The sequence below is a fragment of the Giraffa tippelskirchi genome, chromosome 12 (genome assembly GCF_054371585.1).
Source record: "Giraffa tippelskirchi isolate mGirTip1 chromosome 12, T2T-mGirTip1v1.2.pri, whole genome shotgun sequence".
In the NCBI taxonomy this organism is placed as follows: Eukaryota; Metazoa; Chordata; class Mammalia; order Artiodactyla; family Giraffidae; genus Giraffa; species Giraffa tippelskirchi.
In genome coordinates, this window is record NC_137286.1 from 118,505,128 (window position 1) to 118,529,037 (window position 23,910).

At 40.0% G+C, this 23,910-nt stretch overlaps 1 protein-coding gene across 41 annotated transcripts in view; it reads left to right on the forward strand.

Moving 5' to 3' along the window:
- The window catches only part of LMO7 (LIM domain 7), a 218,031-nt gene that overhangs the window by 142,899 nt on the left and 51,222 nt on the right, over positions 1–23,910 (forward strand). For 6 of the 41 annotated variants that reach the window (XM_081549958.1, XM_081549978.1, XM_081549960.1 and 3 more), the window contains 9 exons: positions 4,569–4,599; positions 5,604–5,717; positions 10,236–10,434; positions 15,936–16,188; positions 16,579–16,812; positions 17,147–17,425; positions 17,698–17,898; positions 18,759–19,481; positions 20,499–20,528. In XM_081549958.1, coding sequence (XP_081406084.1) covers positions 4,569–4,599; positions 5,604–5,717; positions 10,236–10,434; positions 15,936–16,188; positions 16,579–16,812; positions 17,147–17,425; positions 17,698–17,898; positions 18,759–19,481; positions 20,499–20,528 — 2,064 coding nt within the window. The remainder of the gene's footprint in view (positions 1–4,568; positions 4,600–5,603; positions 5,718–10,235; positions 10,435–15,935; positions 16,189–16,578; positions 16,813–17,146; positions 17,426–17,697; positions 17,899–18,758; positions 19,482–20,498; positions 20,529–23,910) is intronic. The other 35 variants (XM_081549959.1, XM_081549971.1, XM_081549961.1 and 32 more) reach the window with 13 other exon arrangements.

Genomic DNA, 23,910 nt, shown 5'->3' on the forward strand with positions numbered 1-23,910 from the left:
GAGTGGAAGATGATATCTATGTTATACTTGGCCATTTCTTGAGTATTAAACACAATATTTAAATTAGTATATAATACGCAGAGAAGTATTCAACACAGTAATTTTTCAAACAATGTTTCATCTCTGTCCCTTTTTATGGTAAATTTGGGTGTCAAGGAAGGTTTAGGTTCTTTGGCCTTTGTCTTTCAGAACTTTGCTGGGAAGCTTTTACATCACAGAGACTAGCGCTTAATCTTTGCACTCAGTACTTTGCAGCTCCTCTTTGTTTTTGAATCTGTGCCTTTTTTAGGTTATTGATCTATGATTATAAATAATTCCTTTTATTGAAGTTTTAAAGTAGCTTTAAAAAGAAGCACAGTTATGAGCATCAGGGCAATTGGAGTCAAAATTGGGTGTTGTAAGTAAGCTAATGCAATTTAACTGTTATCATCACATAGGAATTTCTTGAGCTTCTATTATTTCAGACTTTCTCTTGCTAACTGACATTTAGGTAAGCTAAAAAGATATGTTCAGGTCAGTGCTGCTAAAGCATCTGTGTGCCATGCACCGTGCTAGACATTTTGAATAAAAATATTTTAATGTCCTTGTCAGGTGGTGGACCCTGTCTTAAGACACTTGGGGTATGGTGATAAATAAAAATCACAAAAATTCCTTTTTGATGATAAACGGACAGATAATAAATGAATGCATGCAGTTGATGGTTATAACACAAAAAGAAAGCAGGGATGAGAAATGGGGAATGTCAGGCAGGCTGGTTGCAACTTAAATGTTGCGGTCCAGCATGGCTTCATCAGGAAGCCTTTGTGGGTGACTTGGTAAGTAAGATGATCCCTGCTCTCATATAGCTTACAGTGTAGTGATAACTGCTGTTCAGTGAGCACTTAGCATATGGCTAGGGACTCTGCTAAGTACCCGGTACTTTTCTGATGATTTCCTGAAATGAGGGCCATTATTTCCAGATTCTCCAGAAGGAAACTGAAGCATCGAGAGTTAAATTGCCAAGATGAACATAGCTCTTGGGACTTACACCTGACCCAAAGACCAACCTCCTTTTTTTTTTTTTAATTGGAATATAATTGCTTCACATTGCTTTGTTACTTTCTGCTATGAAAGTAACACAATGTGTTCACTTCAATGAAGTGAATCAGCTCTTTGTATACATATATCCCCTCCCTCCTGCCCCCTCATCCATTTCACCCCTCTAGGTCATCACAGACCACTGAGTTGAGCTCCCTGTGTACAGCAGGTTCCCACTAGCTCCGTGATAGTGTATATATGTCAATCCTAATCTCCCAATTTGTCCCACCTTCCCTTCCCACCCTGTGTCTATGTGTCTATCCTCTATGTCTTCATCTCTAGTCCTGCCCTGCAAATAGGTCATCTGTACTGTGCTTCTCGATTCCACATATATGCGTTCGTATACGACATTTTTCTCTTTCTGACTTACTTCACTCTGTATGACAGACTCTAGGTCTGTCCATGTTATATACCGTGTCAACAGTTGAAATATCTGTTATAAGGATTGGTCTATCTGTAGATTGGATTTGTCTAATTTTTGGTTCTGCTGGGCTGGCCAGTATCTTGAATGGTGCACGGAGAAGCCGATACCATGAACTTCCCCTCGGCTCGCATGCTTGTTCTCTTTGAAAGGCTCTGGGGTTGTGCCCTGTGGCCACAGCAGGCAAAAGGAGCCGCCAGGTTTCCGACTTCCATGCAGTGGGATGTGTTTGTTGTGTATCAGAAGCTGGCCTCTATTGACTCCCGCAAATCATTGACTACTTGAATTCCTGGCATTACATTTCAGTGATAGAACAGCAATTTGGCCGGCCTGCGTGTCACCGTGTTCAAGAGCGTGTTATAAATGCTCATGTTTGGAAAGGAATGTGAAATGAGGGAAAGGTTATAGTGCCAAGGTCACGGTTTATTGTGAGTGTTTATTCCCAAATAGGCCATACCCTGTGTTTACAATTATTACTTTATCATAATAAAAAGTCAGTGAGTGTGTTGGATTAGAAAGTGTCAGAGAAGGCTGTGTGGAAAGGAGGTCAGGGGTTCAAGAGAGCTCTGCTGTTCCTTCTGCCCTCAGGGTGCTTATGAGAAAAGTGGGAGGCTTTGCACTGAATGTTAATAGCGTGGTGGTTTTCAGCCTAGTGTGTCCTTTGTGTTGAGTATTGATGGTTCTTTGTACTTTGGTTAGTGTCTGAGGTGTGTCTGTTGGCCATTAATTTAAAAGGAGGCTATATATTTTATACCTTTGTTGTTTTTTCGTATTGCTTTCTAGTGATTTTTTCCCCCTACTTCTTTGAAAATGTTGATTATTATTTTTTTTTTTTACAAGATAATTTTCTTTTTACTCAAGAGATAAGCCCGCTTTAAGTACTTGGACTGTGAAATTTATTTGCTTTTTTGAAATATGTATCTATTTCTATATGTGTATTTTGAGTGTACAGTTCACAAAATTTAGACATGGAAAGCACATAGGTAGGCAGTGCGTTCAAAATATAAGAACTAGATCAAACAGATCAAAATACAAGAAATAATTAGCTCCCAGAAGTGCGTCACCTTTCCCCAGCCACTTCCATCCTCCCTGCCAGAGTGAACACTATCCCGAATCTTAACATCTTATCTTTGTTTTGCCTGTTTTTGTACTTGACATGAATGGATAATACAGCCTGTGCTTTGCCTGGCTTCATTTAATTCCCAATGTTTGTGAGATTGAACCATATGGCTGCAGGTGGTTTGTTCTCATTGCTACAGAATATTTCATTGTGCAAATATTCCATAATCGATCCATTCGGCTCTTAAAGATGTTAAGTGTAGCTCCAGTTCATTCTATTATGAATGGTGCTTCTACAGAGGTTCTCATATGTGACTTTTGCTGAATATCTGTAAGTATTTCTGTTGGGTATATACTGAGGAGTGGAATTACTAGATCGTAGAATATGCATATATATTCAGCTTGAATAGATGCTACCAAGTGTATTCAAGCAGTTGCACCAATTTACATTTCCACAGTAGGGTGAGAGCTCATGAATTTTATTTTTGTTATGCTGTTCTGCTGGTAGATGGGAGGTGCATGTTGTCCTTAGGTTCACTTCAGTTCATATTTGTTGTATGGGAAGGAATGGCCGTAGATGTCTTCATGGATTCTTTGAAAGCTAAGTTAAATATTTGTCTCTGTTTATGAGCTCATTCTCTTCCCCTTTGTCTCCCTGTGTATATGTGTTATGTGTGTATGTTTTCTATGTCTTGCACACACATTGTGTGTGTGTAAATGCTCAGTCCTTCAGTTGTGTCCAACTCTTTGCAACCCCATGGACTGCAGCCCCCCAGGTTCCTCTCTTCATGAGATTTTCTGGGCAAGAATACTAGAGTGGGTGCCATTTCCTCCTCTGGTGGATCTTCCCAACCCAGGGATTGAACACACATTTCCGTGTCTCCTGCATTGCAGGCAGAGTCTTTACCTCTGAGACACCAAGAAAGCCAGTGTGTGTGTGTGTATATATATATATATATATATTTTTTTTTTTTTCTTATACGTATACTACTATGACTCTTAGACTGGATAGCTATATTGAAAGGTATCTAGCTCAGGGTCTTGCATCTCTCTGAACCAGCAATGATCCTGCTTAATTAAGTCTCTGGAAAGCACCAATAGTTTAAAGTGACCCGTTTGTTAATGAACTCATGTGTTTTTGTCTTCCACATTGTGGTGACATCTGTCTCTTTAACTTTCCCCATAAATATCATGCCTTTTTACAGGGATGGTGGGGAGGGGGGGGGAACTCATGATGCTTATGAAAAGTGAAAGTGAGGTCGCTCAGTCGTTTCTGACTCTTTGCAACCGCATGGACTATAGCCTACCAGGCTTCTCTGTCCATGGGATTTTCCAGGCAAGAGTACTAGATTGGGTTGACATTTCCTTCTCCAGGGGCTCTTCCTGACCCAGGAATCAAACCCGGGTCTCCCGCATTGCAGGCAGACACTTTACCCTCTGAGCCACCAGGAAAGCCCATGATGCTTATAATTGAGTTAAATTTCTAGGCAGAGATTCATGGCATTTTTAAAATTGCACTTTTTAGCATCTGTGGGGTTTGGTCTCTGAGCAATTTTCTCTGGGGAACTTCAGTGAAAAACCACCATGCACAATAGAAAAGAAAACTCCATGCAAAATTACTTTTCTTTTTTTCTATTTATATTTTTTGCCTTTCCTGATTGTTTTCTGCCATGATCATATGTTGATGTTTGTCCCCTTTTGGTTATTTAAACATTGTTTAAAATGAAAAATTTTAAAATGCAAATAGCACATTTTATAAATCAGGCTATAATAAATGAAATTTAAAAAAGACAGCTTTGCCTTTAATAGAAAACTGACCATTATATTTCATGAAATCATTGAATATGGAAAAATCCTCTGATGGATGATACACTCTGTAAAGTTTCTGAACTTCCAGGTGATATTAATATTCATAGAACTTGAGAATACAAATGAGTTTTTTTCTAGTTAATAATTAACAATTTCAGGTTCATAGATATTACTTAATGAATATTTTCTTTTTTCTTTACAGGCAAGAAGAGACTGATAGGAGAGTGAAAAATGTAAGATACATATTTAATAGAACATAAATGGTTTCTTACATGTTCTGTAATAAAGTAGTGAGAACTAAAAATATCTGATATATTCTCTATCCTTTTTCTAATGGAATGTTTGTTAGAAACAAATTCTAAATATGCTTAGATATGGTTGAAATATGTATTCTCTGACCTCATAGTATAAGAAGGTGGGTTAAATTTAGGAAGTGGGTCCTTACATTTTAGTAATGTGGTAAAGGCAGATAAGGGCTTCCCAGGTGGCGCTAAGAACTTGCCTGTGAAATCACGAGATGCAAGAGATGCGAGTTTGATTCCTGAGTCAGGAAGATCCACTGGAGGTGGGCATGGAGACCCACTCCAGTATTCTCGCCTGGAGAATCCTACGTACAGAGGAGCCTGGCAGGCTACGGTCCATAGGGTTGCAAAGAGTTGGACATGATTGAAGCGACTCAGCATGCACACAAAGGCAGATAAACAGGCTATAGGATTTTTAAGAGAGTAAGTCATAAGCCACCAAAATCAGACTTTAAGGAAAAAAACTAACTGTTTAAGAACTCTGAGGAATTAGCCAGTGTAGACATATCTATAATATGCTGCATATTAGAAGAATGTCTAAAAATGTGACAGCTTTATTTAAAAACATAAGGGCTAAATATCCTTATTAGGGAAGCTGAGAATTATTGATTTTAAGTGTTTAGTCTGTAAGTTTGTTGGAAAAATATTGTCTGAAAAGTTTAATTTATGTTTTCTTCCTGTGATTTTTTTCCTGCTTCATGTGTACTGGTAGAATGTACAAATACCTGTTGGGAGTCTAAGCTTTTGGTGTGAGAATGTGCTCAGAGAAGAATAACATTTTTGATGACCCTTCTCCTTCATGTAATTTAAAAGGAAATCTACTTTTCAACCATAGATACATACGGTCTTTCATCTAGCGCTCACTTGCATTTGAGCTTGCTGTTAATTACTAAATTGATTCATCTGTTGTTTCATGGCATTTTTTTTTTTTTAAGGTTTTGATAACTTTGTACTGGCTGGGAAGAAAAGCACAAAGTAACCCCTACTATAATGGTCCCTATCTTAATTTGAAAGCATTTGAGAATCTTTTAGGACAAGCTCTGACTAAGGTAAGGAAACTCTATATGAGACACTTACTCTAATAATCATTCTTATCTTCCCCTTCCTCTCTTCTTTCCATGTCCCCTCTGCCACCTTTTACTTTTTCTACAAAATATGGTGGCTCCGATTGGGATGCCTAGAGAGGATTGTTACTTATCTGCTGACTTCATAAGTCACCGCCAAGGAGTGAGTATTTCAGACCAGTTTCCAGGATATGTAATATAGGTATAGGTATTTGTTTCTTAATTTTAGGTAATTCAGTGAGATACTCATTAACTTTCTTTCTTCAACAATGTATATAACCCAACTCTTTCTATATTCATCATGAACTCGACCTGTAACTACTTCAGCCTATTAAAATGTGTGTATGTTAGTCAGTTTCTTTATCTTATTGTCTTGCCATGGGTCACTATATCTCTAATGTCCTTATTCCAATATCTTCACAATTCTACCATGCTACGTCCGTTTCCTAAAGAGTAGTAAATGCTGTTACGTGAAACTTGATAAGATTTTTAAGTTAGAATCTTTGGTTTTAAACACATTTCCAGTCCTTCATATTTTGGAATCAATGTTGCAAATTTTGAGTGTTTAGAGACTGTTTGAAGAGAGTCAAGTGCCAAGGCTAACCAGAGTTGGCCAGATCTTCATTCATGTGATCAAATGGGAGAACTAATCGCCATGGGGGTATTTCTGTAGGAGAATCTGCAGTATTCAGAAGAAAATATGTCATCAAAATAACTTATCACCATTTAATTAATAGTAGTTGCTTGATGGGTCTTTATGATTAGTAAATGATTCTGTACCCATCAGGCATTTAGCATTAGTCTCTGGCACATTGTAAGGATGTAATAAATGCTAGTTACTATGATTGGAAAATAGACATTCTAGGCCAGGATGAAAATGATCTCTTTGCCTTACAACTACTCTCATCTTTAGTTTTGCCTGAGCCCAGCCATATATATTGGAGAAGGAAATGGCAACCCATTCCAGTGTTCTTGCCTGGAGAATCCCAGGGACGGCGGAGCCTGATGGGCTACCGTCTGCGGGGTTGCATAGAGTCGGACACGACTGAAGTGACTTAGCAGCAGCAGCAGCAGTCACTGATAATTGGAGCAGGAAATGGCACCCCACTCCAGTACTCTTGCCTGGAAAATCCCATGGATGGCAGATCCTGGTAGGCTACAGTCCATGGGGTTGCGAAGAGTCAGACACGACTGAGCGTCTTCACTTTCACTTTTCCCTTTCATGCATTGGAGAAGGAAATGGCAACCCACTCCAGTGTTCTTGCCTGGAGAGTCCCAGGGATGGCAGAGCCTGGTGGGCTGCCGTCTATGGGGTTGCACAGAGTCGGACACAACTGAAGTGACTTAGCAGCAGCAGCAGCCATATATATTATAGAAAGATGAGATTATAGTCTTGAAGGTTAGAGTATTCCTTCTGGATTTTTATTTTTAAATCATAAGGAGTTGATAATATCCTATTTAAAATCCTTAGAACAGTTAATTCAGATAATCGTTGAGATAATATCATGCCTGAGCATTATATGAGGTGTTGAGAAAGCACTCACACAAGGGAGATGACCCATCCTTAGAGAACAATTGTTTGATGCAGACAGATGGACAAGTAGGTCAGTGCAATGGTGGAGGGCAGGGCTCAGAAGGATGAATGTGGCGGGGCTCTGAGCATGAGCAGAGTCTGCCTTACAGTTATTTCAGCTAAGAAAACATCCAGTTAAAAATAACACGGGACTTTGGCCCTTGCATTAGTGTTCTCTTTACAGCCTTTGGTTCTTTTTATGGCAGTGTGACTCAGGTTCAGTAACCTTCGTAGATGTGCTGGGAATGCTTTACTTGAGTTTGTTTTCTGCCACCACTGTCAAAACCAGAGTAGACACACAAAGAATTTTTCATAAGGAAAGCTAAAGCCATGGTTCCGTTCCATTATTATGGTGGGTGGAGAGCCCTAAGAGGTATGTCAGTATATGTTCTGCATCTGTTCTGTTAAAATCAGAATCGTTGTGTTCATCAAACTTTTCTCCCTTAACTAGGTTATGCTTAATGGCCAATCTAAAATATGAATAAAGAAAAAATACTTGCAGGGACTTCCCTGGTGGTCCAGTGGTAAGAATCCACTGGCAATGCAGGGGACACAAGTTTGATCCCTGATCTGGGAAGATTCCACTTGCCATGGAGCAAGTAAGCCCATGTGCCATAATTACTGAGCCCCTGCACCCTGGAGCCCATGCTCCACAACAGGAGAAGCCACCACATTGAGAAGCCTGTGCACCCTAGGAACTAGAGTGGCCCCCACTCACCACCACTAGGGAAAGCCTGAATGCAGCAATGAAGACCCAGTGTAGCCAAAAAAAATTAAATGAAGTGGTTTTTTAAAAAAATACTTGCAGTAAACTGTTGAGCCTGAGTCATTCTGTAAGTTGTAGGTGACTCACTTTAGGTGACTTGTCAGAGGCAAGTCCTCGGTGGGGGGATAGGGAGAGGAACCAAGCATCAGGGCCAAACTCCAATTCTTTTACAGCTATGGTGGCACGTCATCATTAACTCTTAACACTGACGAGGTCAAAAATCATTTCCTGTGTGTTGCACTCTAAGTCTTCAACAAATATGTGTTTAAGAAACCTGATGAATCTACAGATTTACTTAGAATTTGAAATTTTATAGTTTTTGAGAAGCATCTTGGTGGCACCAGCACTGGGCCCAGCTTCTCCATCTGCTTGGACATAGAGTACAAGGTAGTCGCTTGCATTTGCATGACAAGATGACAACTCTAATTCCAGGGGGTGTGTGGCAGATAAAACATATAAAATCTCGCATAAATCTATTGGACCTTATTGGCACTTAAACACTTGTCACACAATTCAACCACAAATTGACATCCAGTCTTAGCCAAAACCTTTTTTCTTAAACTTTTTCCACATGTTGAAAATATTCATAATTCAAAATTGAAAGAGTAGTTTAACACATACCCACCTATTTTCCATCAGATTTATTCATTAAACATGTCCCACGTTGGCTTTATTTAGGTATTTATCCATTATTTCATGTAGATTTCAGGTTGCTCACTCCTGAATACTCAGCATGCTGTTCTTAACAGTAAGAATAATCTTCTGTATACGTACAGTGTCTCCTAGACCAAAGAACATTCATGAATATTCCCCATTATTTAATACCCAGTCTATATTCAAAACATCCCAATTGTTTCCCAACTCTGTTTCATAGCTTCTTGTCTAAATAATGATTTAATGAAAGGTTCACATATTACATTTGGTTGTTAAAGAACCTAGGAATTCTTATCTGTGTTAGTATCATATCTGAAAATAACATTTCTCATTTTACTGTAGTAACAAAATTACCTCTACTGTATTAAAAAATTATAGAGTTGCTAACTGTTCACTGATTATTATGTATTAGGACTATGCGAAAGTCTTTATAAATTCTACTGAAATGCTAATTTTTAAAAGTCCAATTGTATTTTGCTATTAACTTTCTTAGAGGAAAGTTAGTTAAAATTGCTTATTTTAGTAAGTTCTATATGATTTACAAACCTATGGTTAATAACATTTACTTTATTTCTATATAACTGTTATAGGAGCCAAACAAATATTTCATCTAGATACAGGGGAAATGTGTTATATATCAGCAAACAAGTCTGCTTTCCTTGGTTCAGATCTAGTTTTGTAACCAGTGAGCTTTCCTTGGTTCAGATCTAGTTTTGTAATCAGTGAAAATAGACAAGTTTGTGAAGTGTATACCTGCTATTCTTACCCCTCTCTCTTTTATTTTATTTATTTATTTATTTATTTATTTAATTTATTGCTGCAGCTGTGCCGGGTCTTAGCTGCAACACGCAGGATCTTTAGTTGTGGCACACAACCTCTTAGTTGCAGCATGTGGGTTCTAGTTCCCTGACTAGGGGTTGAACCTGGGCCCCCTGCATTGGGAGCTCGGAGTCTTAACCACAGGACCACCAGGGAAGTCCCCCCTCTCTCTTTTAAAACTTTTCTTTTTGTTGAAGAACTTGGTTATGGTTTTTTTTTTGTTGTTGTTGTTCAGTAGAAATGACCCCCAGTATTTCCTGGAGGTAGGCTGAATGCAATCTTATTCTCTTCTCCTTTTGGATATCAAAATTAAGGTTGACTTTTCTCTTTGCCTCCTTTTATGTTTATTGCCAGAAAACTGTATGATTTTAGCTCTTGAATGTTACTCTGATTATTAGCTGTTCTTTGATTGAAACTTTCCTTATTATTAAATAGATTCTATGACCTCACTAAATAATATTGGATACCTCCATGTTGTCACATAAGTGCTAAAGTATTAAGTCGTGGGAAAACATTTACAGATTTATATTCTGATTTTTGTCAGATTTTTTTCTGACATTTCACTGGGAAATCTCATTGCCTCATCTAATCAGAGATCGCATGACTGGAGCTATGCAAACAAAGACACCCTAACTGATGACATTTTTGGAAGTTTTTGCTCACTTACTATTCCTGCACGAATGTCCTTTAGGCACTTGAAGAGTCTGGCTGCCTGAAGAGGGGCGGCAGGGACAGCGGTTACAGTGACATCTGGGGCCCTGAGCGCGGGGAGCTTCCGGCTTCTCCAGGCAACTGTCGGAGGGAGGACTCATTTGAGAGCTTGGACTCTTTGGGATCAAGGTCATTCACAAGCTGCTCCTCTGATATCACGTTGAGGGGGGCACGTGAAGGTGAGTTGCATTTTGGACTTGACAGTTTAATTTTATTTCTTAGTGTACTGAGAGAAAATTGGGAATGGGAGAGAGTAGAAAAATGGAGGGAAAATTATTGAGACAAAAACTTCACCAGGAAGTATGTATCGTGGAGACTGGAGTAGAATTGAGGGTGTCTTGTCTTTCCTTTCTTCCTTGTGTCTCTCCTTCCTTCCTTTTCTGTCTCTCTTGTTCCTTCCTCACTATATTGCCACTTGAGGGGTGATAGTTTCACTTTTTAAAAATCTGTTTTTGGAAGGGATTAGGGCAGCAGTAAAGAATCTGCCTGCCAATTCAGGAGACGTGGGTTCAGTCCCTGGAACGGGAAGATCCCTGGAGAAGAAATGGCAACCCACTCTAGGATTCTTGCCTGGGAAATCCCATGGACGGAGGAGCCTGGAGGGCTCCAGTCCATGCATCCTGAAAGAGTCAAACACAACTGAGTGACTAAACAACAAGGGAAGGGACAGTTAACTGTGACCTCTTTTATCAGCAATAGTCTATCCTAATTCTTTTTCCTCCATATTCAGGTTTAATAATCTCTGCCTCTGAGGCCTAATAACTGATATATCTAGACATAAAAAAGAAAGTAAATAAGGTTCTGTAAAAGTGTTTTCTAGTTCCTGAATAACCTTCTTTCTTCCCTTTTCTTTTTGGCAAAAGATAAAAAGAAAAAACTTCGAAGAAAAAAAAACAGGAAAATATTTTAATAATTATCTCTACCCAAGAAAAGAAGTGATGGATATCTGTCTTGATAGAATATTATGCTAAACTTTGGTTGATTAAGGAGCAACACTGGCATTGTGTTAGAAAACATCTTTTGCTTCTGTCATGGTCAAAGTCAACCCAGAACAAGTATGAAAGGAACATGTTAATGAAAGTCATTCTGTTATGGGAAGGAGTTTTCTTTCAAAATCCCAATGTAAAATCCATTATTTAAATACAAGTCTTTTTCCTATGGCTGTTGGGTGGCGTCAGAAGTTTCTGACTGTAAACCTTTTGTGATTCAGATTTGACTAGATTAAAACCATAAGTGAAGTTTCTTGAACTAGTTCTGTGCTTCCACCGGCAACATAAAAATATTGAGAATTCTGGTTGTGAGTTTGTGCTGGATTGTTAGAGATTTCACTTTGCTGGTTTATTTTGATTATATTTTTATTTTAAATGTTTTCCTGTTTCATTATAAAACATTTTCAAGCATCAGCAAAGTTGGAAGAATTTTGCATGCCTACCTATGTACCTGCCAGGCTTTCCCAGTGGCACTAGTAGTAAAGAACCTGCTGGCCAATGCAGGAAACATAGAGACATGGGTTTAATCCCTGGTTCGGGAAGATCCCTTGGAGGAGGGCATAGCAATGCACTCCAGTATTCTTGCCTGGAGAATCCCATGGACAGAGCACCCTACTAGGCTACAGTCCATAGGGTCCCAAAGAATTGGACAGGACTGAAGTGACTTAGCATGCATGTACCTGCCATCTAGTTCTATCATAACATTTACCATGCTTGCTTTATTACATACCAAGCTCTTGTTCTCTGGGCATTAATTATCCATTTTATTTTTCAAGGCACTTCAGCATACATTACACTTGTTTCTAAATGCTTCAGCATGCAGTCATGAGCTAGAATTCACCTTTTATTACTACTATTTTCTTAATTTAAATTAACATAAAAGCAGTGTACACTGACTTTGTTTTTCCAAAGTAAAATGAATCAGCAAATATTATAACTCCAAATTCTTTAGCTTTTTGAATAGTGATAGCTTTTAAAAATTTGAAAAGTGAATCGGGTGGGGGAAGGAGAGGATGGGACAGATCGAGAGAGTAGCACTGACATAGATGCACTCCCATGTGTGGAATAAATAGCGAGTGGGAAGCTTTTGTATAGCACAGGGATCTCAGCTCCGTGCTCTGTGATAACCCAGAGGGGTGGGATGGGGGGTAGGAGGGATGCTCAAGAGGGAGGGGATATATGTGTATGTACACACACTCTCTCTCTCTCTCTCTCTCTCACTCACTCTCACTCTCAGTCTCACTCATGGGCTTCCCACATGACTGAAGCGACTTCACATTCACGGGCTTCCCAGGTGGCTCTGGTGGTAAAGAACCCGCCTGCCAGTGCAGGAGACACATCCCATTCCAGTATTCTTTCCTGGAGAATTTCATGGAAAGAGGAGCCTGGCGGGCTACAGTCCATGGGGTCTCAAAGTGTCAGACACAACTGAAGCAACTGAGCGTGCATGCATATATACTTATAGCTGATTCATGTTGTTGTACAGTAGAAACTGACATAACACTATAAAGCAATTATCCTTCTATTAAAAAATAAAAATATATTAAAATTCAAAAAAATGTTAACAACAAGTAAAGCAAATAGCTATTTAAGTTAACCTTTTTAATTACTGCTGTATTTGTTGGCTGTTTGTGATCTCAGTGTAACGTTTTCGTGGCCCAGATGACTCTTAAGATAGTTTTAAGGAAACAAATCTGAGTTCTTAATTCATCTGAGTGATTAAAGCTGTGAATGCAGAGGTTGAAATTCTCAACCTACTGTATTACTTTGTCCGGACTGAAGAACCTAACACATTCTTTGTTTGGATTTATATCTGGCCAACAATAATAAACCCTGGAGAAGGGAAAGGCTACCCACTCCAGTATTCTGGCCTAGAGAAGTCCGTGGACTATGTATGTGTAGTCCATGGGGTCACAAAGAGTCGGACACAACTGAGCGACTTTCACTTCACAACAATAATAAAAGGGACATGAATTGAAGGTGTGTGGGAGTTTACAGCCTCTGGTCAGTTCACATGCAGTGGTTCAGTGGTGTGAGCCTTCTCCTCAGACACTTGTTGGGCTGGGTGCCTGGTCCCTGTGACGAAAAGCAGAGGGTTACTGTCATGCTGCTTCCTGATCATGGGAAAGGAGTTGCAGACCTTATTTGAAGAGGGTGGAGGTGGAGACTTGGTAATTACAACTAAGGAAGGGGAAAAAAAAACCCTGTGAGCCCTCTAGAATGATAAAACTTTTTTTTTTTTGATCAGTCTGTTGAAATTCTGCTACCTAAACCAGACTGTAGTCCCAAATTGATGATCAATAATATTGATGATAAGATTAATATTTTTAGGTTAAATGAATTACAAAGTCATATTCCTTAGTTTTATAGGAAGCCTTGACAGATAAAAAAAAGTGCTATCTAAAGGTTGAGAATTATGTTTTATTTAGTGGACTTGCTGAGGACTTAGCCCCGAAGACAACCTCTCAGATAGCTCTGAGGGACTGCTCTGAAGAGGTAAGGGAGGAGCCAGAATATATAGGAGTTTCTGCAATCAAAAAACAAAAAAAGCCCCAAAACACCCAGGTAGTCAGAACATCAAAAGATTACTATTAATTAAAGAAAAACCAGACATCCCAGGTTAATGAATTTCAAGCTTTTCTATGTATAGGAAGATGCTGGAGGCTGAGTTCATAGAAGTCATTCCTTTGATATGAACCTTCCCTAGTGGCTCAGATGGCAGAATCCACCTGCAGTGCAGGAGACCCAGGTTCAATCCCTGGTTCAGGAAGATCCCCTGGAGAAGAAAATGTCTACCACTCCAGTATTTTTGTCTGGAGAATTTAATGGACAGAGGAACCTGGCGGGCTACAGTCCATGGAGTCACAAAGAGTTGGATGCAATAGAGTGACTAACACCTTCAACACTAGCACTTAACTACTTAGGGCTGCTGCTGCTGCTGCTAAGTCGCGTCAGTCGTGTCCGACTCTGTGCGACCCCATAGACGGCAGCCCAGCAGGCTCCTCCGTCCCTGGGATTCTCCAGGCAAGAGTACTGGAGTGGGTTGCCATTTCCTTCTCCAGTGCATGAAAGTGAAAAGTGAAAGTGAAGTCGCTCAGTCGTGTCCGACTCTTTGCGACCCCATGGGCTGCAGCTTACCAGGCTCCTCCGTCCATGGGGTTTCCCAGGCAAGAGTACTGGAGTGGGGTGCCATTGCCCTCTCCCACTTAGGGCTAGTATCCTGTTTTTATCCACTCTGAAGCCCCTCAGGGCACACAGTCATGGATGGCTGCAGTGGCTGATAGCTTGATGGCTGAAACATCCTTTGTTTATTGATGTGACAGGTGATAGTTTTCATCCATATCTCTAACTGTATCAAGAATATTTGCCAACTCTCCAGCATACTGTAGTGGACTAAAAAAAATTAGCTTAAAAAATTTCCAAAGCAGAACTATCCTTATATTTAAAATTTTACATGTACAAAATTTTAATAAGAATCTTGACATTTCTCTCATACTTACAAAAAATGTATTCATTTCGGAGGCAGTAAAAACAAAGCACCAGATTATTGACTGTTAATATTTCTGGTGATACCTGGTTATACTTCCTCCCTTTTTGCCATGACTCTCCTTTCCCTGTTCTGGTCTCAAGGTCTCCTAGCTGTGTGTTCAACTGCTTCCTGTAGGGTTCTCTCAGTGTTACTTGCTGTAGACTCCTGCCAGCCAGGGAAGAGGGGACAGGCTGCCTTTGGCTCAGGTTAGCCTGAAAGTGTTCTTTTGCTAAGAGCAGGTGGCTCCCAGGTACTCAGCTACCAATCTACCAAAGACCGTAATATTTGCAAATTTTCTTCACAAACACACAGAGGCAGGAAAAAAAAAGGGCAGGAAAGGAGACAGCTCAGCTGTATATATAATGTTTTGTACCTTTATTTCTTCCCATGTATTTAAAAGGGCAGACTGGCTTTTTTTTTTTTGAGAACAGAGTAGTGTTTGTAGTTATCTGACCTTGAGGTGTATCAAACTGTATTCTTTCAGATTTGTGCATAAATGATATTGAGTCAAAATAGAAGGTTCCCAATATTTCTGTGATCACTGTCAGAAAATGGCTTGAGTTCTGTGTTCTCTTAATATTCCTGTAGGACATTAGGAGTCGTTTGGTCCAACCACATATGTAATGTGTGATTCTTGCTCATAACGGTCTCATAAGTATCTGTCAAACTTCTTTGTGATCATGTGCTTTTTACATCTTTTCTTTGTCTTTCCTGGTCTCTCGCCTCACAGAAATTTTGGATGACCGCACAATTTATTTTAAATGACTGAGTTTCCCTCGAATTCTGTTCAGATCTCATGTTAGGCATCTTTGATTCTGTGGCTACACTACATCCACATGTATTCCATCAACAAATTTTACAAAAAATCATGAGAAGAGTGAGTAGAAAAGGGATTCAGCCATAAACTGGAACTTTTTCTGCTTAGAATGTGTACCAGTGGAAGAATGTACTGTGTGTACCTCCAGTATGCAAAGCAAGTTCCTCCTAATGGGTCTTATCACAACTTCGTGACAAATTTCTAAAAATATTCCCCACAGTGAGCAGTAGAGCCCTGGGTTTCCAAGGGAAAGACAAAGCAGGCAGGCTGTGTGGGTTTCAGTTAGATGAAAAATCTGGAGACTAAAGCAAATTCCTGTGCCTTTTTTTTTGTTGTTGTTAATAGGTTGTGAAAGTGACACAGATTCTGAATTTACATTCAAAATGCAGGACCATAATAAAGATGATATGTCCTATAGAAGGATTTCGGCTATTGAACCCAAGTCTGCCTTACCCTTCAATCGCTTTTTACCCAACAAGAGTAGACAGCCATCATATGTGCCGGCACCCTTGAGGAAGAAAAAGCTGGACAAAAATGAGGATAACAGACGAAGCTGGGCAAGCGCCGTCTACACAGAAGCAGATGGACCATTTCCAAGGTACTGGGATGCGAGCTGATTACTGAGTTTTAAAATTTGTTCGGCTTGGGGAATTTGCTGGGATGTTTAAATTTGGTAAAAGGAATAATCCTTAAAATGTATTTCATAGATAACATAAAACTTCATTAATGAGAATCTTTCTTTTTCTTACCTGTGTTTTTAGTCATCCATATCTTGAAGAAATTTCTTCCATTTTAGAATGTCAGCATATGATCTGCCGGTTCTTTTTTTAGATGCGTGCTTTGACTCACTGGTTATCTTTCAGCTTCCTGGATGACTTACGTTGTTCACTGGGAACTCTGCTGTGTTGCTTGTTTCCATTTTTTAAAAATCTGTGTTGATGGAGCTCAGTGAACACAAAAAGAATTCTTTAATTTCCCATCAAATCAGCAGAGCAGAGCGTGATTTTTCGAATCCAGCTTCCTATCCGAAGGAGGTGTATGGTTCTGAAAGTGGATCCGACTCGGAGGAGGAACGGAGGCTGCCGGATGTAGTTTGGGATGACTTAGCCAACCGTAGATTCCAAGTGAAAAAGAGGCCTGAGGGTTTCATCTCTCCTAAATCTTGTTCACCCATCTTTTCTCCTGCTGACCCATTAACTACTGGGCTGTACAAACTGGCGAGGTCAGAAAAATTTCTCCTGGATCGGAATGCCTATTGTGCTATTGATTTTTAATACATAAAGTAACACCCAAGATGGTTTGCGATTTGTCTCTCTCTTTTAACACATTTTATAAGTGTCTCTGGCCCTTCTGTATCAAGCTCTTCTCTAATTAAAATGAGATGCTGTTACAATGCCTTAACTTTGTTGTAGGGGCTGGAATGATGAGAATGATGAGAATGGAAATGAATTGGCTGCATTCACAGTGTGAACTTTGTGAGACAGAAAGCATGCCTTTTGTGTTCTGTGTCACAAATTGCTCACGCAGTGTCTTAACTGGTTGGATGTTTTGAACAGTAACGAGAGGAGAACTTGGGGCACAAACGTGGAGAACTGGCCAACAGTACAGGAAACTTCAGACTCCTCTTGTTATTTGGAAGAGAACGAAGACAAGACAAGCGTTCCCAACACTGTAAAGGATGATCTTTACCTGCGAAAGCTAAGCCCAGTCATGCCAAGCCCAGGGAATGCTTTTGATCAGTTTCTTCCCAAATGCTGGATCCCAGAGGATGTGAACTGGAAACGAATAAAAAGGGAAACTTACAAACCGTGGTATAAAGAATTTCAGGGATTCAGGTTTGTCTTTCTGCATGCTTCTTTCATTCCAGTGTCCATTCAGTACCCTGACTGGGTGCATTCTATGTGGGCATTTTATGAGAGATTAATTTCCCTCCAACATCTATAAACGTGCTCACTGAAAAAAGAAAAAACAAAAAACACTGTTTGAATTTAGACTTTAGGATCTGGATTTTAAAAAGTGTTGTATACAGCCAGAGCTGGACAGTATTTTTAGTTACATCATTCTTTGTTGTCTTTTCTCTTTCCTTTCTCTGTGTTACTCCAAGTAGAAGGAATTCAGACTCTGACGATGAGAACTCAGGTTCTGACAGAAGTTCCACCATTTTTAGTAGAATACAAAAAGCAGATCATAGGCTAGACAGCAACCGTCAAAGATGTTCACTCTTGCTGGAACTGGCTACCAAACGAGCCAGAAACTCCTGGGACCCCCATGCAGCCAGGAGAACCCGTGGTGCTTCAGATGAGCCCAGGTGTACCTGCCTGCATGAGCCCGCTGCTTGGAGTCCAGCCTGTAACACCCGTGCCAACTTCCGCTGCCCCCTTAACCGCTGACCATGATGAGCTGAATCACGGACGCTCACTCACTTAATACTGAGTTATGAAAGCGTAACATATAACATCATGCTTTCTGTGCAAGTGTGTGAGCTTGAAAGTCTAATAGGATTAAATATTCTTTAGCACAATCATGTTCTATAGTACAGAGTTACATGTGGCATCATCAGTTCTTGTTGAAAACCAATTAAAAAGGCTTTTTAGACTGCTGACCTAATTATACAGCTGTGCTATGTGTGGAGTTGTGGAGAAAGGAAATAACCTGTAGACAGACACTGGGGCAGGCAAGACTGGTGAGAAAATGCAAAGAAGAAATTCAACAGAGCTTTTTAAACAAAGCTTTAGAGCATTGAATTTAATTTCTGCTGACCACCTATGCCTCTTGCATAAAGTGTTTATTGCTCAGCTCTGGAAACCTTTCAGGATCATTGCTGCTTCTCTGGGAAGGGAGTCAGGCCGTTGTGGCCGATGGGATGAGGAAGGGGTGGACGGAACACTGTGTGTGTCAGGCAGGTTCACTCTCTTCCCAGTCTAGTGCCATCCCTTGGCCTCAGTGATATCCACCTTTCCTGAGAAGTAGACTCTGTTCTAACTTCATTAAATGGTATCATGGGTGATGGCATTAAATGCTGGTCTTACTTCCCAGCTAGACTCCCTCCCTTGGCCCCCTTAAATAATTCACCCTCATGGACTGGCTAGTTAGTTGGTCTGCTACTAATTACCTTTTCTCCCCAAACTTAATAAGATTCTCCCTTCCTTTTTCTTTCCTATGCTTCAGTCAGTTTTTATTACTTCAGGCCCTCCAGACATATTCTGATGACATCTTGTCTTCCAAAACAAATATCAAAATCGACCCCACAGCTGGCCCCCGGCTCATAACACGCAGAAGGAACCTCTCTTACGCACCAGGGTGTGGACCAGGAGATGCCCTGGAGATGCCAGTCCTGGATCCCGACTTAGAGAATGATGACTTCTTTGTCAGAAAGACTAGGGCTTTCCATGCAAACCCATGTGTTCTCCGGGCTTTCGAAGACTTAAGAAGGCTGTCTGGGCAAGACGATCCTGTAGAGCGAGATATAATCCTGCAGTGTAGGGAAGGGGAACTTGTCCTTCCAGACCTCGAAAAAGATGATATGATTGTTCGCCGCATTCCAGCACAGAAGACAGAGGTGCCTCTGTCAGGAGGCCCTGATAGATACCAGCCAGTCCCTTTCCCCGAACCCTGGATGCTTCCTCCAGAAATTCAAGCAAAATTTCTCTGTGTGCTTGAAAGGACATGCCCCTCGAAAGAAAAAAGTTCTAGCTGTAGAGTGTTAGTTCCTTCCTGTAGGCAGCAGAAAGACGACATGTTGGCTCGTAAGATCCAGTCTTGGAAGCTGGGAACCACTGTCCCTCCTGTCAGTTTCACCCCTGGTCCCTGCAGCGAGGCCGACTTACAGAAGTGGGAGTCCATCCGAGAGGCCAGCAGGCTTAGGCACAGGAAGCGGCTGATGGTGGAGAGGTCAGAGTGTGTTTCTGCAAGGATTATGCTTGTCGTGGATGGTCTTGTGTGACTTCCCTTGTGTGAGAAAGTAGCATCAGATTGCCCAACTCTGCATGTCATGAGCTGTTTCGAAGCATCCTGTTAAAGCATTGGTTTTGCTTTGAAAAAAATCAGATTTAGTCGTTGTGTGGAAAAAGTGCAATTCCATATTTGCACGTCTCAAAATCACTTCTCTGAGACCTGTTTAAGAAGGTGTGTATCCGCAAATAGTGCCCTTGGCCTTGAGGAAGACTATGATACGCTTCTGCCATATGACGTTTCACAAAGCTGTTTTCTGATTATATTTACAAGACTTTTATTCTCACATTCAGGCATTTCTGAAACACTCTGGTTGTAGCTTGATTTTATCTGTTTCTTGTATTTCAGAGTACATGATTTTTGGTATAAAAATTTCCCTTAAAATATGGCATTGCAAGTTTCATTTAACTTGATTTTGATGTCTGATTTTGACCCAGGCTTCTTAGACTATTGACGTGTGACTTTTTACATTGATGGTTTAAAGTTCTGTGCAAATTTTATTACAGTGCATGAATGTTATTTGCTGTCTGCTACACTTTACATGTATGTAATTATGGCCATTTTGATAATGAGTTTGCATTTATGTGTTATGGAACTTGGCGTTTTGATGAATGTTCAGTTTGTGGAACTTTGGGATGGACAAATAATGGGTTAAATGAAATTAGTAGACCTAAATCTAACTTCTTATTAGTTCCTGGCACAGGAAGTTTTTTGTTTGTTTGTTTCCTAAATGAATTTGTTCATTTGGTTCAAAGGAAAACAGGAAATTCTTTATCTTGATCTGAATTCCTTGAGATATGAGATCAATGAGAATTTGAGACATGATCAAGAATGTGACTAAAGAAGCAACCTTTTGAGATTTGTCCATCTCTAATTAGACTCTTGAAGATGTTGAATATTTAGAAACTAACACAACTAGAAAAACATGACTTAATTTTTGGTTTTCTGATTTCTTAGACTCTTTCAAAAGATTTATGGTGAGAACGGGTAAGTTTTGTGGTTCACAGTAAAAAAAGTCTACATATTGTTTGTCCTTTGTGTGGCATGTCATTGCATTTCTATCCTGGCATGACACTAAATGGGAATGTCTGTGCTGTGCATGAGACCTAAAACAGGGAAATTTTTCTTAATTCTGCAACTGAATGGTCATATTTCTGTCTGAGTACCCAGTGCATGCAATGCTGTATGACAGCAATATTTTGTTTATTAGAAGTTGAAAATTCAAATCCTGTTTGTTTTTTTTTTTCCCCCTCTAAGGAGTTGATTAAAAGTCACAAAAACACATGCCTGAGATTAGGTTTATTTATTTTGGTATCTGATTGCTACATAGGCCAAACCTCTTGTTCCTGGATGTTGAAGCCCAAATAACTATATTTTAGAAAATATTCAATGGAAAAAATATATTGGTATTTTCTTTGAGTTTAGAAGGCATGCGGTTGGCATTATCTGTGTATCTTAGTTCAAGGAGAGCTTCCTTAGTTGGGATGCTGAGTGGCATTATTTTCCCTCAGTAGAATTTGGAAACATTTTCAAGATTTCTGACTAGGGTAAAATTTTATAACATAGCTGTGTTATAAAGCCAAATCAGACTTCCAAATCTGCAAAAGACTAAAATATTGGTAGTTTCCATGTAAGCTACAAGGATTACACTTAAAACTATTCCCAGTTTTTTTCTATAGTTGACCCTCTGTATCTGGGAATGCAGCTCCCAGAAACAGTCCCCTTGGATATAAAGGGGTTGACTGTTGTGTCATTTGACTCTAGTCATCTGGCAGACATAAAATATTATAAAAACAACCTCCTGGAAATACTTCCCATCTTTCGGATAGCAGAATTAAAACAAATACTTTTTAACTTTTCATATGCACGAGCAGTGTAGACTCATTCACTCTTAGGGCAGAATACCCAGGTAACTACATCTTAATATTTTATATCAACTTTCTGTAACTTTGTGAACCTAACTGCTAATAGTTTTTGATCAAGAAGAAAATTGAAGTATGATGAATATTTTAATCTGCCTAAGCCTTAAGAGCTAAGTATCTTCCCCTACTGGAACTTATTTCATCTCAAAGGTTCTCTAATTTTGATAGTTTTGGATAATTTTGATAGTGTGGAGATCTTAGAAGTTACTAAAATCACTTGTTGAGTAGCTCAGTCATGTATGACCCTTTGTGACCCCATGGACTGCAGCATGTCAGGCCTCTCTGTCCCTCAACATCTCCCAGAATTTGCTCAAACTCATGTCCAACCATCTCATCCTCTGTCATCCCCTTCTCTTCCTGTCCTCAATCTTCCCCAGCATTAGGGTCTTTCCCAAGAGTCAGCTCTTTGAATCAGGTGGCCAAATTATTGGAGCTTCAGCTTTAGCATCAGTCCTTCCAGTGAATATTCAGGGTTGATTTCCTTTATGATAAGGAACTAAAATCAACTAAATCAACTAAAATCACTATATAAAGCAATATAGCCATTCTAGATGTCAAGGATGTAATGGAGCAATGAGCAACTAATTGCCAGTAATTCTCAGCCACTGCAAAAACCATACCCAAGTGGATGTATGGATGTGACTGGTGATAGACGCAAAGTCCGATGCTGTAAAGAGCAATATTGCATAGGAACCTGGAATGTTAGGTCCATGAATCAAGGCAAACTGGAAGTGGTCAAACAGGAGATGGCAAGAGTGAACGTTAACATTCTAGGAATCAGCGAACTAAGATGGACTGGAATGGGTGAATTTAACTCAGATGACCATTATATCTACTACTGTGGGCAAGAATCCCTTAGAAGAAATGGAGTAGCCATCATGGTCAACAAAAGAGTCCAAAATGCAGTACTTGGATGCAGTCTCAAAAACGACAGAATGATCTCTGTTCGTTTCCAAGGCAAACCATTCAATATCACGGTAATCCAAGTCTATGCCCCGACCAGTAACGCCGAAGAAGCTGAAGTTGAACGGTTCTATGAAGACCTACAAGACCTTCTAGAACTAACACCCAAAAAAGATGTCCTTTTCGTTATAGGGGACTGGAATGCAAAAGTAGGAAGTCAAGAAACACCTGGCGTAACAGGCAAGTTTGGCCTTGGAGTACAGAATGAAGCAGGGCAAATGCTAATAGAGTTTTGCCACGAGAACGCACTGGTAATAGCAAACACCCTATTCCAACAACACAAGAGAAGACTCTACACGTGGACATCACCAGATGGTCAACACCGAAATCAGATTGATTATATTCTTTGCAGCCAAAGAAGGAGAAGCTCTATACAGTCAGCAAAAACAAGACCAGGAGCAGACTGTGGCTCAGATCATGAACTGCTTATTGCCAAATTCAGACTTAAACTGAAGAAAGTAGGGAAAACCACTAGACCATTCAGGTATGACCTAGATCAAATCCCTTATGAGTATACAGTGGAAGTGACAAATAGATTTAAGGGACTAGATCTGATAGACAGAGTGCCTGATGAACTATGGACAGAGGTTCGTGACATTGTACAGGAGACAGGGATCAAGAAAATCCCCATGGAAAAGAAATGCAAAAAAGCAAAATGGCTGTCTGAGGAGGCGTTACAGATAGCTGGGAAGAGAAGAGAAGCGAAAAGCAAAGGAGAAAAGGAAAGATATTCTCATCTGAATGCAGAGTTCCAAAGAATAGCAAGGAGAGATAAGAAAGCCTTCCTCAGTGATCAGTGCAAACAAATAGAGGAAAACAACAGATTGGGAAAGACTAGAGACCTCTTCAAGAAAATTAGAGATACCAAAGGAACATTTCATGCAAAGATAGGCTCGATAAAGGACAGAAATGGTAGGGACCTAACAGAAGCAGAAGATATTAAGAAGAGGTGGCAAGAATACACAGAAGAACTGTACAAAAAAGATCTTCACGACCCAGATAATCACAATGGTGTGATCACTCACCTAGAGCCAGACATCCTGGAATGTGAAGTCAAGTGGGCCTTAGAAAGCATCACTACGAACAAAGCTAGTGGAAGTGATGGAATTCCAGTTGAGCTATTTCAAATCCTCAAAGGTGATGCTGTGAAAGTGCTGCACTCGATATGCCAGCAAATTTGGAAAACTCAGCAGTGGCCACAGGACTGGAAAAGGTCAGTTTTCGTTCCAATCCCAAAGAGAGGCAATGCCAAAGAATGCTTAAAGTACCGCACAATTGCACTCATCTCACATGCTAGTCAAGTAATGCTCAAAATTCTCCAAGCCAGGCTTCAGCAATACGTGAACCGTGAACTTCCAGATGTTCAAGCTGGTTTTAGAAAAGGCAGAGGAACCAGAGATCAAATTGCCAATATCCGCTGGATCATCGAAAAAGCAAGAGAGTTCCAGAAAAACATCTATTTCTGCTTTATTGACTATGCCAAA